This window comes from Pelecanus crispus, chromosome 13 (assembly GCF_030463565.1).
Source record: "Pelecanus crispus isolate bPelCri1 chromosome 13, bPelCri1.pri, whole genome shotgun sequence".
Taxonomy (NCBI): Eukaryota; Metazoa; Chordata; class Aves; order Pelecaniformes; family Pelecanidae; genus Pelecanus; species Pelecanus crispus.
The window spans coordinates 4,450,103-4,467,903 of NC_134655.1; the positions used below are offsets into that span (position 1 = coordinate 4,450,103).

General features: G+C 38.5%; 1 protein-coding gene across 2 annotated transcripts in view; it reads left to right on the forward strand.

Moving 5' to 3' along the window:
* Positions 1-15,643, forward strand: part of AMMECR1 (AMMECR nuclear protein 1) — a 105,464-nt gene extending 89,821 nt beyond the window's left edge. For both annotated transcript variants that reach the window (XM_075720453.1, XM_075720454.1), the window contains 4 exons: positions 376-490; positions 8,540-8,630; positions 10,402-10,498; positions 14,273-15,643. In XM_075720453.1, coding sequence (XP_075576568.1) covers positions 376-490; positions 8,540-8,630; positions 10,402-10,498; positions 14,273-14,387 — 418 coding nt within the window. In that variant the 3' untranslated portion in view covers positions 14,388-15,643. The remainder of the gene's footprint in view (positions 1-375; positions 491-8,539; positions 8,631-10,401; positions 10,499-14,272) is intronic.
* Positions 15,644-17,801: the final 2,158 nt, after the last annotated feature.

Consider the following 17,801-nt stretch of genomic DNA (forward strand, 5'->3'; position numbering starts at 1 on the left):
AAGCCTTTTTGAAAAGGCATTTACTACATTGCAGGTAGAAGAGCTGTTGCTTTTGTAGCTTTTTCCAAAAACTTTCTGCTGCTTCATTAATAAGATTGTCACAGTCCCAAAATCAGCTCAGGCAGGAATGACCCTCAGAACACCACTTGACTGACTGGCCAGCCAAGAACTGAAACAAATGTCTAAGGAAAAAGTTGGGAAAGTTGGTCAGTGTGTTACACTGGCAACTGGATTATCAAACTGTTCATCATTTCATCAGGATTTTTTTTTATCCTTTATACTTTTCAGTTGATTCATTAGATCCCTGAACTTAAAAATCCCCAAACAAACAAACAAACAAAAAATTCCTTTGAAATTCTGTTTTGTCTTCAACAGTGCCCTTAAAGATAGTCGTTTCCCCCCAATGACGAGGGATGAGCTGCCACGGCTTTTCTGCTCAGTGTCTCTACTCACTAACTTTGAAGATGTATGTGACTACATGGACTGGGAGGTAAGGACGTCAGATATCTTTTAAGAAAATTACTTTGATACCATGAACATCTATAGCAGAAGTCAAACCATTTAAATTATCTGCATGTATTTAGTGTAGTTGTCACTGTTTTGCACTCTATACGCGTTTTGTGCATAGATTCAAAAGATCCTTTTGGTAGAACTGTCATCACCTTAAAAGTCTGAGCCATGAAAATGGAATGAAGTTGTATTCTTGCCCACTTACGCACTCAGAGAGTGGTCTGCAGAGCTGTATTTATGTCTAAGACTCCATCAAGCAAGGTATTGTCTTAGTGATGGTGGCCTGAGATCTCTTTTGTAGCATAGCGAACTACAGAAACGTGATGGATCAGTCCATTGATCCTGGAAAGAGCATGTTCCAGTATGAAAGTTAATAGTTTGATGTAGGCTTCTGGAAACAAGCACGGCAAAAAACTGCAATCCCAAAACAAGCTGCCTTATTTAGCTTGTGGGAGTTGAACTATTGCTTTCCCAAAACTTTCTTTGCTTTCAGAGCAAGTGGCCTGCACAGACCCCACAAAGCCCTTATACAGTGAGGCCAAGTAAATCATTGCTCTTGCTTTTCTTTGGTCCTTATGTGTGGAGCTGAATCTATTTTAATTGTTAGGTTCTAGGAAACCTGCATGCATTCTCTTGGAACAGCAGCATAAAAGAGATTAAGCAGCAAATACTGCTTTTAGTTATTTCTGGAAAGGTATACTGCAGGAAGCGTTACTCTGTATTCTTCTGCTTTTTCCCAAATTATTTGGTATTAGACACTTGCAAAAAAGAAGTCACTGGACTTAAGATGAACTTCTCTTCTCAGTATGACTGTTGTGTTGCTCTTTGAGTCCATATTTGAGTGGACATATGACAATTTCAAAATATTTTTTTATGATAGTAGGCATGTCATAATGCCAGAGACAACACACAAGTTACAGTATTTCTTTTTAATAATTACTTAGCCCTACTAAATATTTAGGATTTCTTAAGAGAAAAAGAGGCTTTCTGTTGTATTCACACATAAGAAATGTAAATTGAATAGAAATATCATTTCTTTGTAAAATGGTAAGAGGCCCTACTGTATTAGAATGGTGGTATCCAGTAGTAACCTCAGCATTATGAATTTTACAGTAGCTGAAAGTCTAATAAAAATACATTTCCAGTCCAACTCAAAGACAAGGGCTTCTTACTTTTACTTTTTACTTCTTACTTTACTTTTACTTCTTACTACTTACTACCTACTTGGATAGGTAATTCTGAGTGAGAGGAATGTAAGCTTCCTTTGGAGTTTATCAGCATTTTCACTATAAACAGAATTATTCATTATTTATGTAATGTCAGACCAAAAAATAAATCCTAGCCGAAACTGTGTGTGCATTCTCAACAAGAAGCTTTTTTCAGAGAAGTAGTTTGTCTTGTCACTGAGCCCGTAGAGTACTTTAAATGATGTGTTCAAGTAATCAAAATTGTAGTGACTTTTAATACTAAACCAAGCTAGAAGTCAAAATTAAAACTGGTAGAATTTTTCTGCTTTACTAGGTTGACTTCTGGTAGTAACCATAGTGGTGTTTTCAATTTAATTTAATTTATAATACTTTATTAAAAATCAGACTATGAATATACTCGGAAAATGTCTCTTTAAAAGTGCGAAGTGCATAATGAAATAGCATTTAGCTCTTTCCATGGGATAGTCTATAAATATTATTAGATGCTGTTTTATTCTCTCGGTAATAAACTTCTGAGATGACCAAAATATTCATCCTTAAAGAGAAGCTGAAACCAAAGCCTGAGTTCAAAAATCCACTCTCCCTTGGAAAGACTGGTTTTGACTTTGTTCCTTGGGAGACTTCTGATTAGTAACTTTAATACTTGCGTGACACAAAGGAGGCTTTTACTTCCTATGCCCTTTCCATGTCTTGTTGCAGACTCCTTGAGACTTCAACAACAGTGTAAACAAACTTAATGCAGAACTGTAGTCTTGCTTAGTTCTGACTGATTTTATAGACTCTCACGATTCTTCTTATTGGAGAACCCTGATTTAGGAGGGAAGAATGGAGGGGTCAAAAATATAATGGTCCCTGTGTTATCCATTTGCTTAGTTGCTCTCTCCTATTTCGTTTAAGGTTTTTTAATGATAGTTTTTTAAAACCTTTAGCAAATTCCTAGGAATTCTAAGAAATGGTCACAAAGTAGGTTCCATGATTCGTGGTTTGGTGTTTGGTGGGGTTGGGGTTTTTTTTTCTCCTATAAGTCAAATGTGCTTCTCAAGTGATTGCGTAATATATAGTTGTGGATCATCCACAAGCTTTCCATGCAAAAGGGGCAGGGGAGGTTGTGTATAAATATGAGAGATACAATTTTTAATTGTTAGTCCTTAAAAGAATGATTCATCGCTGTTTGTGCCCCTGTCAGTGAGATAGCTTATGTCCTCCATATTTCTTTTATGCAATATTAATGGCAGAAAGGCATTTCAGGATGTCTAGAGTATGACGTAAAGAGAGATTCTTCATCTTTCATCTTGTATAATGCTAATTTCCAGATCATCCTGAAAAACATCGGCCTGGTTAGGAGACCTTACTTCTGTAGGTATGCTGCTGATGACCTTGTGGGAGCCAATTCAGCAATTTGCTGACAGAGGTCACAGTATTTCAAAATTGCCAATTCGGACAACTACAATGCTCTGGGGGCCCAGAGACAAAATCATTTGAAGACACGGCTCAGGAGTGTCTCCTATATCCTGAAGCAGAGTGATAGATCTTCTTTTCTCTGATTAATGAATTATCTTCCCAAACTAAATAAATTAATGTTTCAGTTGTAAAAAGCAACGTGCGATCCTTTTGCAGCAGGAACTTCAACCAAATAACAGGAGATACGAGTGAATTGACTGCTGTTAGCTCCCATGTGGTTTTTCAAATTGCTGCCATTTTCACCTTTTATAAAACTAACTAGGAGAAAGTACAAACCTTTAAAGGACCATTTCAATGCCATGTTTCATGAGAATGCTTCCTGAAGTGTAATTTAGCATTCTTACTTACATGTGACTTTATATGAATTGCAGTGCACTTTAGTAGTTGAACAGATGTAGGGCTTTGAAATGAACACTGGGAGTCATGAACTCTTTCTTCATTTCTGCCAGACAGAACCCATGCAATATTGCCATGGTCCAGTTGCTGCTGGGGTGGAGTTTCACCACCTTTCCATCATGAGAAACTCTAAGATACGTTTCTTTTTTGATAGTACTGCTTTTTTTATTAAAGATCAGATATCAAAGGACTACTTGGGAGACAAGTCATAAAGACCAGTTGTTTTGAAACACATTTGATACTGATAGCAGTCGTTCCTTCCCTGCATAAACTCGGCTTTATCTCTATTTCCATTCTCCTTGAGCTCATCTTTTTGATCTGCCGTTCTACCAAGTCTTTTCCTTCCTGCACAAATTTGAATTTCTGCCTCAGGATGCCTCCGATTTTGCTGTTGATTCTTAATACAGATGTTAAGATTAATGCCTCTACTCATTCCCTCTCTGTTTCACGTTATAGCAAATGAACACCTTTTAAATGTATTTTCTCATTAATTTAATTAAGAATCCATGGGGGTTTTTGCTAGAAGGTAAAGCTTGTCTTGCTAATTCAAACCTTCTCCCCATTTTTTTAATTAAAACGACATAACTATTATGACTGTATGTAATAGGAAACTTTTTGGGAAACATTATTGTAATTCCAACAGGGTAATAAATAACTGGAATTGACCAGCGGCTCTTCCTTAAAATACCTTGAAAGAGATCTTTGCCCTGAAGTTGTCGTTCTTCAGTGAAGTCAAGTCTGCAGAGTTGTACATGCTTGCTGTGTTGATACAAAAGGCCTTTAGCCCGTGCGCGCTGGTTTAAATATTAGCTTAAACAGTTGTAGCCAATAATGTTGACTGAAAGGTGGCTTTTCATTGTTGACAAAGTCAGCACATTTAAGAGTTGTGGAAATTCTTTCCTTCCTGCGAGTGCAGTGGCACCAGCAACTCTTGCAGCTTATATGCCTTAGAACAGAGAAGAAAGAGTCTTGATCTCAGTATTTTACTCTTTGGACAATATTCAGTGATTTCATGGATGTAAATAAATGATTCGTTAAAAAAAGAATGCTTGTCATGAAGTAGAGAGTAGTCTCCTGAGTAGTCTTTCGCCTCCATTGTTAAATCAGAATGTAATATTCAAGCCCTACTAAAGGTGATCAGAAAGAAGCCAGCATATTTGCTACTAATGTGAGGCTAAAAAGCTGTGGACTACTGCTAATAAAAAATAGGCTCAGCTTCTAATAAGGAGCAATAGTCACTTAATCTGAAGCATTGTATACAGCTATTTCCATAGCACTAGTTAGGTAAATAAAGGGGAAAGGTACTATGTTATGTGGTATCATAAGGAATACTGTACAAGTTACAGGCCAACTTCTTTTGTTAGAAAAGGTTTTATAGCTTGCTGCTGTTCAAAGATTGAGCTGACAAACCGTAAGTCAGTAGAAGGATTAGCCGTCACCCAGAGCAGCCTGATCTGCTTCATCGTGGGGCTACGTGAACGCTGTTACTGGTAGGACCGAGGCAGGCAGAGTTTGTCGCAGTTTAACTGGCGAGCTGGCGGTAAGGGTTGTACGTCGAGCCGTGTTTCTCGTCTTGAGCGGAGGAAACAGCAAACAGCGAGTGAACTTCAGGACCAGGCAGACACGTCTTTCTGACGCCTAGGAGGTTTTGCACTACTCCAGCTCCGGGGTATTCCATGTGCGTTCTTTGTAACGGATTCTTTGTTACCTGCTTTAATGTACTTCTGACAAAAATGTTTACAATTAATTCGTCTTAAACTAAGTAGTGATAATTGCATGCAAATCTCTTACAGATTTCAGTGCAGTAGATAAAACTGAACAGAATGATTATTTGATCATAACTTACTCCACAGTGGACTAGAAGCTTAAATTTCAACAAGGCTTGATGTTTTAGATACTTATCCAAATTCCATGTTGATAGTCTAACGAGAATAATGTTATTTCTTCCTCTCAGTATGGTTCGAGAGTCAGTACAAGAGGAACAGATTTGTAAACTGTGCTTGGAACTTTGAGTCGGAACAGTTGAACATGAGAGTTGCTTGAACTTCGGTTTCGGGGTGGGTTCTGGAACAATTCTTTCTTAGCCCAACTGAGATCTATAGAGAGACGTATTACAGCAATAGTCTAGCAAGTGCCAGAAGCGCTTGGTAGAACAATAAATGTGGTGTGTGCGTGTTTTCCCCCGTCCCAAGGTGTATGTAAATAAATGATGCATTAAAAAAGAATGCATATGAATGTGTATAAATACACAACGAAGTCTGAAGTACTGTTGGTGTCACTTCAGAAGTAAAATAAAAAATGTAGTTTAATGCAATCCTTAGATCTAGTGAAAGGTCTGAGGTTTTTAATTAATACTGTCACTGGACCTAGTTTTAGGTAGCCTCTGGCCACTTATGCAGTGGGCCAAAAAGTTTTATCTCCACAAGTACTGGATACATAGTATACAGTATTTCATGCTGTAAAACCCTACAGAAATATTTCTGTTGGAGGAGATTGATTTGTTGCCTTTCTAAGTCTCCTTATTTCACGTTTCTCTCCCAGTAGCAATGGTCTAAACGAATTCCTGTCCGTTTGGCAGGCTGATACGGCAACCGTGTAGTCTTTTGTGCAGCTCAGGAGGTCACCTGTATGTAGGCAATTCCCTAATAAATGGTAATAGATAAGACAGAATTTAAACTCCATCTGCCAAAGAAGATTGGTTGGTTGGTTTTTCTGAACTGCACAAATAACGTTATTCTACAAGAACTTGCCTGTAGTGCATCAGCATTGTTAGTCTGAGAAGCATGCCATAGGCTTTGTATGAAGTTCTCTGCTGAGCATGGTAGGCAAGCCGGTTGCAGTCCAGTTAATGCCTTCCAAACACGCGCCTACCCTGTACCTCCCATCTTAGGAATATTTGGGGAAATTTCACGGAAGTTTTCATCGATGCAGGAACGTTGGTCTCTTGAGGAAGTCAAAATAAATTCCTAACTGTGTGTGCCCATGCTAATTTTAGCGTGGATCATTCTTATTTTGCTTGTGTGTGGCTTCCATTTGTGTAACTCGGGCCTGGTTTCAATTAACTGGAGTTAAACAATGAAAAGCCATTTGTACTGGACTAAGAATACTGCTTAGCGATGCAGTTGGAATTCACGCTTCACAGAACGCTAGGAAATTTTCCCAACCAGAGGAATTGTGGGTGCAATTGTGTTGCCTTACTCATTTTGCTCTACATCCTTTTCTTCTACAGACACGGGCCCAACAGGCCATTAAAATGGTTAAAGGGAAAGATCCGGTGCAATGCAATTACCCACTGCTTGAATGTCGCATCATGCTTAGTACATCACTGGTGCTGCTGGTGGTTTCTCATGAAACTGTTGTGCAAAACAGTTGTGTAGAATTTATAATCTAATATTCTGCAGGATTTGAAGGTGTGCAAAACCTGAAAATATTTCATCCGAGTGCTTAGGCAACTGAATAGAGACAGTTACAAAATCACCAGCTGCAAAAACTTATTCTGTTCTTGGAATAAACTTGGTAGGCTCATTTCAGCTCCTGACACCATTTCATTTTACTTTCACGTCTTTGGGTTCATAATTACCTCATCTGAGGACACAGATTTAATCTCTCTAGTGATTATATATCCATGTTATGAAAGTTAGGTTTAGGAGTGTTTGGTAATGAAATACCGTGTTAAAATTTGCAATGAATTAAATTTGTTAGTCTCAAAGTAATTTTCCCTATTTAAGAAATGTTAGGTTCTTGGGGAAAAATTGTTGAGGCCATGGCCAGCCACAAGAGACACTCTTCCTCCCATTTCCCCATGCTTATATCACATACAAAGATTATAAAAATTAAAAAAAAATAAAGTCTTAATATAAGCAAATATGTTAATTGACAAGTGAGTGGTAGAGCTTTGTAAATACTCCTTTTTTTTTTTTTGAGTGACATGCAGTTACAGTAAAATAGGTTGTCACTGGAAAAACTGTTACAGCATTTTTTTTTATTAGTTTTGTGTCCAAAAAAAAGTGCCATACAAAATAACGTGATACCCTTTTAAACACAAACTATTCATTCCCACATACAATGTTGGATTTAAATGGACATAACATCGTAGTTACATGGGCGTGAAAATAAAAATGTCCGTCTACTAATGCTTTTGTGTTGACGCACAGAACTCAAAAGCAACTGAAAACTTACTGGCAATGGAATATCTTTTATGGCGTGCCTGATCCAAGGGCAGGTACTCGCAACAGAATTATTGTACCTTGAAAACAGGGGTGCTTAAACAATGCCCTGGAAAGGTGCCTAGCTTTTTTTTTTTTTTTTTTTAAATTTTTTTTTTTTGGCAGTTCAACTTTATATACATCTAACTCCTTGGTATTAGTAATTTTGGATTCCATACTGGCATTTTGTCATATTAGAGTACTTAGTAGCACGGAAATAGGAGTTTGAAGCTGAATGCTTTGGAATATCTCCTTTTCCTCGTCATACGTTAGCAGAAATTTTGAAGGCTCCAGGCTCGAGTTCGTAGCATGACAAATCTTTCATTGTTCGGTTGTTACTTTGAAGAAAACGAATGCTGTTAATTGAAGCATCATTAAATTTGCCAGCTGTTTGGTCGCCTGCAGATTATATCTGCTGATGGCGTGATTTTATCAGCAACAACATTGCTGACGGTGTCCAAGGGAGACGGTAGACTCGAGGCAGAACGACTTTCGCATCTCAGCTGGCTTTCCTCCAGACCAGAACTGCAGCTCTGTGGTGGGGAGGTGAGGCCCGTCTTTGTGCCGCTGCCGACCTTACAAGGCTGTTAAGGTGAACGCCTTTCAAAAAGATTACATTCACTTCAGTGCCACCTCTTGAAACTCTTTGCGAAACGGTATTAACCGCTGAAAGGGTCACATTTGGGGTTTTGTCATGTTAGAAATCTCTTGTGTCTTTTTTTCTTTTAATGTACTAATAAAGCTGCCAATTTCTTGCAGGTGGGTGTACATGGCATTAGAATAGAATTCATCAATGAAAAAGGATCAAAACGCACCGCCACCTACTTACCGGAGGTTGCAAAGGAGCAAGGTCATTGTTGCACTTTATTTCATATGATCTGGTGGAGAATTTAAACATACATATAAATCTAAAATGCAATATTTGACCTTGCACTGATGTCAGATGATGGAGCAATATTTAATTGTAAGAAGACTCTTCTATAAAATGCCAATTACATGCCTGTATCAATCCCCTTATAGGGATTCAGTAAACTGTAGCTGTTTTTTAACCAAGTCATAAATGCAGTGTGGCTGTAGGAAAACAAAATGTGGAGGGGTGGTACAGTGCTGTCAGCCAGCTTTACAGTTGTTCAAAGCTGTCAGTTTTTGTGTAGTTGTTACGCTGTGATATCAGTGATGTGCAAAAACTCTGCTAAGTGATGGGATGTCTGGTCAATTATCTTAACAGCTGATTTATTCCTAAATGTGCAATGATCAAGTTGGGTTTTTTTCAATTAGGTACTTTCTACGAGTACTTAATTCCTTTTATAAACACTGGCTTCCTGGGTTTTTTTTGATGGATGGAAGGGAATTACTTCCAGTATGAAAGTCCAAAATAATGTTGTTAAAGTCCCTTTTAATAGAGGCACAGACTGAAGTTTGTGACTTAAAAAAACCACAGTAGATTTTGTTGAATAGTAATCTTTTGGACTAAGCAGCTGGCTGTGACTACTCACTACGGGGTTTTTTCCCAAGCTTGACAGCGTGTCTCAATCTTTTACATTTTGCCTTGCTGCCTTCCCCCCGCCTCTTCCTTTTTATATTTGAGTTGGTCTGTTAAGGAATAGGATGAAACCTTTACTGAGGATCATCTTTAATTGATAATTCTGGTTCCAAATAGTCACTTAAAAGTTCAGAGGCTTTCCAAGACAATTTTGTTTTTCTAATCTAAGGCTGGCTAGTTAGAGAAGTGGGGTTTTGTCGAGACCTTTGGTGATCACTAAACAAGCTTTTTTCAAATTCAGGAATTGGGGGTGGGGTGTTTAAATTTCTAAATACTAGACCATGCATTGCAATCTGACTCTTTAAAGTACCCAAAACTACCCATTTGTATTTTTTAATGTACCCAAAACTACACCACCCCCCCCACCCCCCCTTTTTTTTTTTTCCCATGTAAGAATGTGAGTAATGTAATTGCATCTTTTGGAAATAACATGTCTAACAGCTACTTAAAATATTAGGCTTTTTAAAAATCAATAAATAGTTTTGAGTAACATGAAGATTTTATTTAGAACAACAATGTGTATTTTTTAATCCATCACTACTTTTTTATAACCCACCCACCTATAATATAATCTAGTAGTTCTGAAATTAGAAACATCACTGTAAAGTTAAGTGATATTTATGGAAAAGTCTAATCTCTGAAGTTCTCTGCACATGTTCAACTAATAATTGTTTTAAATTTTATTTTATACAGAAATTTAAGTTTTCATACTGTCATAGCCTTTTATAATGTATAAAGTGATTGTGATAGATGATCGTACCTGAACGTTTCAGAAAGGTTTAATTTTGTGTCTCACCCCCATCTAGGACACCTGGATATAGTGGGTCCACTTTTAAAATATTTCAACTACGAGATAAAAATACATGTTATTTGTAGAGCGAACTTTGTGTGTAAAGAAATCCTATATGTCATATTTCTTTCAGCTGTTCTGAAGCAGGGAGGAAGGATCTATGTTTTATACAGAACTTCAGCAGAGCACTCTGATTATCAGTAACACTACATACTGTACTGTATTTTTGCAACATCTGTTCTTACTGCCGTATTTGTCACGAATTTTTACTCCTGTAAAATTCAACAGGATGGGACCACATTCAAACCATAGATTCCTTATTGAGGAAAGGAGGCTACAAAGCTCCGATTACTAATGAATTCAGGAAAACAATAAAGCTAACCAGGTATGCATCATGGGATTCTACAGATAAGTCCTGGTTTTGTAATACTGTGATGTGTTCATTCCTGGTAAGTGCTTATTTCAGCTGTTAATAGTAAGCTTTCCTGTATATATTATTAATGATTTCTTTCTTCTCACAATAGCGGTACGGACTTCTGCGAGTATGTGTGCCTTGCCTAGGGATTAGCGGCACTGAGCGAGAAAGAAAAGGCTCTTGTTAAATAGCAGGCTACGTATATATCGGGGTACCTGCATATTTTGTTTTATAACTCTGAAAAATCTTAGCAGTGTATTAGCTCTTGCTTTTTACAGTTGGTTCATTGGCTGTAAGGGAATCTTCAGGGGCTGTACTAGTTAAACTGTGGCAGGGTATTCTCAGGAGTGAAGACATTTTGCTCATTTAATAAGATGTGTTCTTGAGGGCTTCTTAGTGGGTGGGAGCCAAAATATTTTAGAATTAGCAGCAGATATTCTGCCCGTAATATTGTAGTTATACGGTGAAGGATGGAGGAGTAAATGTCTATAAGAATGCCCCTAAACCGATGTGTTTTTATAAGCTTGCAGTACAAAATGACTGCTAAACTCCAGGTAGCTATTCCATGCTTGGAGAAATAAGAATTTTTTAAATCTTAGTCATAAGGAATTACTGACTGTTCCTCCTCTCAGGGAGGCCATGCTTGACATGCTATTGATACAAATAAGAAAGTCAGAATCCTTTGTCCAAAACTGTCATCCTTCCCATCTTTTACCAACTTTTAGGGACTTGTAGGGTTACAAGGTTAGTTCTAAAAATGTTGTATGTATTACTCTTGTTTCTGTGTCCTGATTTCTTTGGAAATTCTTTCCTTCTTAGTGCAGCTAGGTGTAAGCCAGACTTGACTGCCTTGTTCATAATTAAAACCCAATCCTTTCATTTCAGACCTTTGAAAATACTTGGATTCTCCTGGTTGATTATGCACTTTTATAGGACAAAGACCTGAGATTTTGGTTCTTTTCAGCTTCCACGTTTGTCATCTTCATGTACAAATGTTGCTACTACTTAGCAGCAGTTTATGTTTAGACCAGATAGAAGGCAAAGCATTTCTTAGAAAAATAACTATTTTAGTATTAGAGGAATTACTTGTTCAGTGGTGATGTGGATGAAGAATAAAGACTTTGTGTCTCAATGACTGTTCAGAATTCTGGATTCTTGTAGGAACCTGATCACTGTGGAGTAGCTGTGGCTAGGGAAAACATGCTAGTCTGAAAGTTAAATGAGGGAGGAAGGATGTACAGAATCCAGCTAAATTTCCAAATGCAGAACCCCGATCTCCTTTTAATTCATTCCAGCTGTACACTTTGTTATCTTCTGTTGAAAAAGAATATAGCTGAGGGCAAGAGTAACAGTGCTATAGTTCTTAAATGATAATTTCTGCACACCTCAGTAAATAAGGAATATATTTTTCCAAGAAACAAAAATTCTATATAGCACACATTTTCTTCCAGCTACATGATCTTGTTTGGAGCAACGGCATGGGAGCACAGAACAAAACAAAAGAAACAAACAAAAAAAAACCCCAAAAACCCCCCACACTCCCAAACCCCATTTTAGTGGATTTAAGTTCTCCACATCCAAATAGGTAGCAACCTCACTGGCCTGATAAGTGGAATAAACAAAGTAGAATTTTTAATGTTCAGAAGAAACTTTTTTTTTTTGGCTGTCTGTTTTACTTGCTTAAAAACTCAGCTTCTGCTGACATATGATAAACAGTAGTATTAAAATAGTAACCATTTCCCAGCATCAGACAACCTTTTTTAGAGCCTCATTACAATAACTTCTTGTCATACAGTAAAACATCTATTGGAAGAGTAGAATAAGTGCTTTTAACTTCTTTTTCAAGTCTCTGAATTAAAGTTTATGTCCTGTGTGTGAAATAAAGCTTTAAGCTGATCAGAACGAGCCTATGGTTAACTATCTTCACTTGAGGTTAACACCCAGTAGTTCTCACCATGTTTTGAAGAAGAGAACTAAAAAATAGTGGAGCTGACAGAAGGGCACCAATTTAGGGGTCTAGAATGCGTGAGGACAGGAACTGCATTTTCCCTTGCATCTGCTTAAACGAGCAGATGTGATTCCAGTCAGGCTGCCTTTGGCCTGCTTTGTGACTCACTTACAACCAACTTTAACTGCCAAGCTTATGGTTTAGTTTCATAGTGGCAGGGGATTTCATTCACAGGCCAGCTTACTTGTCAAGTGCCGAGTGCCGTGTACCGTTCACATCGGTTCAAGAGGAGCCGCAGCTGATGTCTCAGCAAGGACCGGCGGCCGTTTGTTAAATTAGCACATCAGCAACACATGCTGTTGCTGGGCACCTTTGGTGGCAAAAAGCTGCAAGCCCAAGATGTTCTGCTCTGTTCCTCTGGCAAAGAGGCCACAGAAGCAAATGTGTTTGCCACCTTAATTGCTGTGGTTGGGAACTCCACAGCAGTTTAAGCTTTTGTGTTGGGTTGTGAGTGCAAGTGGCTGAGCCATCTGTTGTGTTTTTTTCAGACCTAAAAGAGGAGAGAACAACCAGAGGAACACCACAAGAAAAATACGATAGAAAGGGGAGGTGTCAGTATTTTAAATCACTGTAGCTGGATTCACCAAATCTCACCCGTCAGATCTCTTATGCAAGGTCTTTCTAAGTGAAAGTTGTGGAAATGTGGAATAGCGTTGGGTTTGTGGAGATTTTACACTTCTGCAGATAAGTGTAAATGTGGCAATATGTTCCTTGTTGTCAAACAACACTGATGCAAGTATATCCAAAATATTTGTTGTCAGGGCCCAGGTTCTGCTTTTAGTTACATATAGCTGGCCGACGTTACTGCGGGGCCTCTCTCCATTATTTTTCAAGGGTCTTGGGAGCCTGGAGAGGTCCCAGTGGACTGGAAGCTGGCAAATGCTGTCCCATTTTTCAAGAAGGGTAAGAAGGAAGACCCTGGCAATTACAGGCCTGTCAGTCTTACCTCAGTGCCTCGTAAAATTACGGAGAAGGTTATTGTGGGAGCTATTGAAAAAACACTTGAGAGACTACGCAGTCATTGATCATAGCCAGCACGGGTTTACGAGGGGAAGGTCCTGCTTAACCGACTTAATTTCCTTTTATGCCAAGGTCACCCATCTAGTTGACCAAGGGAAGGCAGTAGGTGTGGGTTCTTTGGATTTTAGCAAAGCTTTTGACACGGTCTCTCACAGTATCTTGCTGGACAAAATGTCCAGTACACAGCTAGACCAGTCCGTAATATGCTGGGTGAGCAAGGCTGCTGGGTTGGGCTCAAAGAGTTTTTGTAAATGAGGTTACATCAGGCTGGCGGCCAGTCACCAGTGGGGCTCCCCAGGGCTCTCTTTTAGTGCTCTTTAATGTTTTTATAAATGACCTGGAGGCGGGAGTCAAATGTCCAATCTGTAGTGCTTGTTTACAGTTTTTTCTCCCAGGTTTTATATACAGAGTGGGCTGAAGATATGGGACATTCTCAATACATTATCACGAGTTTCTATTCCTTCTACTTCGAGCAACATAGTAGGCAACAATTTGTAACAGTTCTGTTTGCTTAAAATATTTTTCATAAGCACTTATTTGTCATGTGAGTCAAGAATGACCCTGACAGCCATGGCGGTGCAACTGAAGTTAGGCTTATTCCTAACGTCAGAAGTACAGAGCTGCTACCGCTAAACGTACCACTAGTGCAGTATTTTTAGTACTACTTACAGCTTCCTGGTAACAGTTCCTGACTTTGCTTCTTTGCTCTTTTCTAGGTACCGTAGTGAGAAGATGACGATGAGCTACACAGAGTACCTTGCCCATCGTCAGCATCACCACTTCCAAAATGGTATTGGGCACCCCCTTCCACCGTACAACCATTATTCCTGACACTGAGCCGCATGACCAGTCACTGGACCTCTCTGCAGACCTCTTCCCAGGAGACCCTGCCCCTTCTTGGTCTAGCTATCTCTATTACTGTACCATTTTATGATGATAGTTTCCGTTGCCATGTTGAGGCTTCTTAGTTGGTTAAGCTCATCGTGGCAACGGGAGGGAAAACTACATTACTACAAAGATCCCACACTTTTTTTATTATTGAGTCACTGCAGATTTTTTTGCAGCATATATAGCCCTTGGGTTTTTTATGAAATTTTAAATTTCTACTTCATTAACGTTGAATTATATCAATCAAGGCTTTCTGTGACTGTGGATGGAAGGAAGAGTTTAAGGATTACAGTTAGGGATGCTTTGCTAAGCAAAAAGGCATTCATGGCTTTTGCATTAATAGGGGTGATGGGGAATGAAACATATCAGATTCAGGTATTATACTAGACAATTGCATTTTCATAACGTTCTTAATAATGTTGTGTGTACAATATCTCACCCCCGCAGTAAAGATTTCATGTAGCTATATACATGATCTTCAGATCCAGCACACACAGCCAAAATGTCAAGGCTGACATACAAAATGGTTTTTTGGATGAAGAGAAGCACTTACGTGTACAACGAGAGGTGATGTTAACACGGCAGCGTTTTCAGAATCGAGTGCTCTGACTGACAGGGCGCGAGGCGGTGCAGTAGGCTACCGGACACCTTTGTCTCCCGTTCTGTGCTGGGAATCGAGGGCGATCCAGCCCTGCCAAGCCTAGTCATACCGATGCATTTGTAATGAGACGATGCCTTTCTGATGAGCTCAAATTGGGAGTTTTTTAAAAACAGGTTGGTGAGTAGCAGATGTCATATTAGGAAGAAAATGGATTTAGATTTTAGTGCCTTTGACTATGACATAACTATATACTCATATATATATAATTCATAGAAAAAATATAGCAAATACGCCAGACTTTCTAGCAAACTATATTAAGTCTGCTCTGGCATCAGGTTTTGGGGGATTTTTTTAAAGTGAGATTTTTATTTTTTTTTTTTTGAACAAACCTATTTTGGAAAAGAAAAATCCCTGTTTTGTTCGTTCTTATTTTGAACTTGTTGAATTTTATCAAGTCATGAATAGTCAGATAAAGTTAACTATTGTTTAAAAAAGAAAAAAGACTGTTGTAAAAGAGCACAGGACAAGTATGCCATAATTTTCTATGTTTTCATCTATTACAGGAATAGTACTTGAGAGCTGTAAGTACTGTGTAATAATTCTGATACCCCTCCACGCGGTAGAAGAAAGAAAACTGATTGGAACTTTTTCCTGCTGTAAAAATAGGATTTAGTAAAAGGTATGCGTGGTATATTTGCAAGCCCGGTATGTGGTAGGAGCCAGCTCCTTGCTCACGTGCCTGCAGGACTCCCGCTAATACCTGTGGTGGTGCAGTGCGTATTCTAGGGGACAACACGTGCCGTCTATTATAGAAAAGACCTTCCTAATATGAGTGAGTAAACCACAGTAAGCAGAAATTCCAGTTATTTTGAATAATGAATGTTTGTAAACATATAGCTATATAAAAGTCAAATAGATAAAATCAATTAAAATTCAGTTGTTAAAAAAAAATCAGACTAATTCTAAAAATGTTTCAGTAGGGTTTCGAACACAGATAGGGATAAATTACGCTCATCTCGTAGGTGAGGTTAGCTTTGCCACTTAATTTCTCTGGAGGTTCTTGTAGAAGGTCTTTGGTATTCCTTCATCCACAGCATTTGATGTCCAAATATTAACGTTTTCAGTTGTGATGCCTTAATTTATAAGCAGAGGGCCTGAAATTTCAGGAGCCAAGAGATGCCAGCCAGAAGCTGCAAAAATTAATAGATGTTTATACAGAGGCTATTTTGGATGATACTGTTGTCTTGTTTCTACTTGGGGAACACTTTTAAATGGATTAGTCGTCAAGTGGAAATTGTGAACAAGTGGCTACCTGATAGAGTTGTGTTGGGTTTTTTCTTGCCCTTATAGGGAAACTGAGCACAAACCGAATCATTCTGCTGCAAAAAAGAAAAAAAAAAAAAAAAAAGTCATCCAACCCCATCTTTATCTGTCATCTCGTTACAGCACGCTCATGCTTCTGTATGAGCTCATTGTTAGAAGTTTTTTAAAAAGATCTATTATATATAAAAATATATATGTATTGAAAGGTGCTAATCAACCTCAAGCAGGTCACGTGACTGGTCATGCGGATCTAAAATCATATCAGATTTTTTAAAAAATCTTCGATATATGCAGATGTTATACAGAATTTCTTACCAGTGTAATAATGATATACTGATGAATAAACAATCCTGCAGGTTTTTAAGGACAAGGTCAGCAATACTTCCCACCATGGCTTGGGGGGGAAAAAGGATAGTTTTGTCTCCTTTTTGTATACAGCATAATGCACAATGCATTTTTGTCTATCTCTTAGTAGCCGTTGCTTAAAAATATAGTTAAAAGGGTGTTATACAAACTGTAAAGGTGTGCTTTTGAAATGAGTTCATGCCAGACCCTTCTGGACCAGAGTTTTGTATCGCTAATTAAAAGCCTGTTACAGAGTCTGTGGTCAATCAGATTGTATGATAGACTGCTTATTCCAATCTTTAAAAAAAAAAAAAAAATCTACAGTGTTTCTAGGGCACCTACCTCCTCAGCATGCAAGTGCTGAAAACGCTATGGATTGTTTCTGTGTAATTGTGGGTTTATTTGTACAAACCGTGCAGTTCACTGTGACATGCACTGGGACAGAATAGGTCTGTTGGCTTAAAGCTGATCAACAATTGCTTTCACAAATGTCATTCCCTCGTAGGTATGTTTAGTACCCTTTTAGAAATACTGCTGAGTTCAGATACCCTTTTTTTGTTGTTGTTTTAAATTTGGGGTACTTTATAAGAAGTTAAGGTACAACCAAGTAGCTTATTTCACTGTTTTTTAAGTTGGAATCGTTAACTTTTTATGAGCACTACTCAGTTTGCCTTACTCATTGAAGAGATTGTTGGGGGTTTTTTTTAATTCTTTTGCTTGATGTTCCTAAAAACTCTGTTCCGTAAACTGAGTTAAGACAACGAAACCGTAGCCTTGACGTGCAACTGTTACTTAGTCACGCTTCAAGTGGCCTTCCTTCTGCCTGGACTGCTGTAGCACTGACTTTGCACCATCTCAACCCCGATGCCTATCATAGCAGGGGGAGGGCACACGAGAGTTCTGACCTCCGAGATCCTCTTCGGTCAAGGCAGTCAAATCCATTTGCACACCCTGGCGTTTGTATACGGACCTCTCTACTTGTCTTCAAATGTGCGGGTTTTTAAAATTGTTGTCTGGAGTAGGTTACATCTCTTACGTGTGTTAGATCGAACCAAAGAAGCCTCCAGCCATGCCCAAATGCTGCTCCT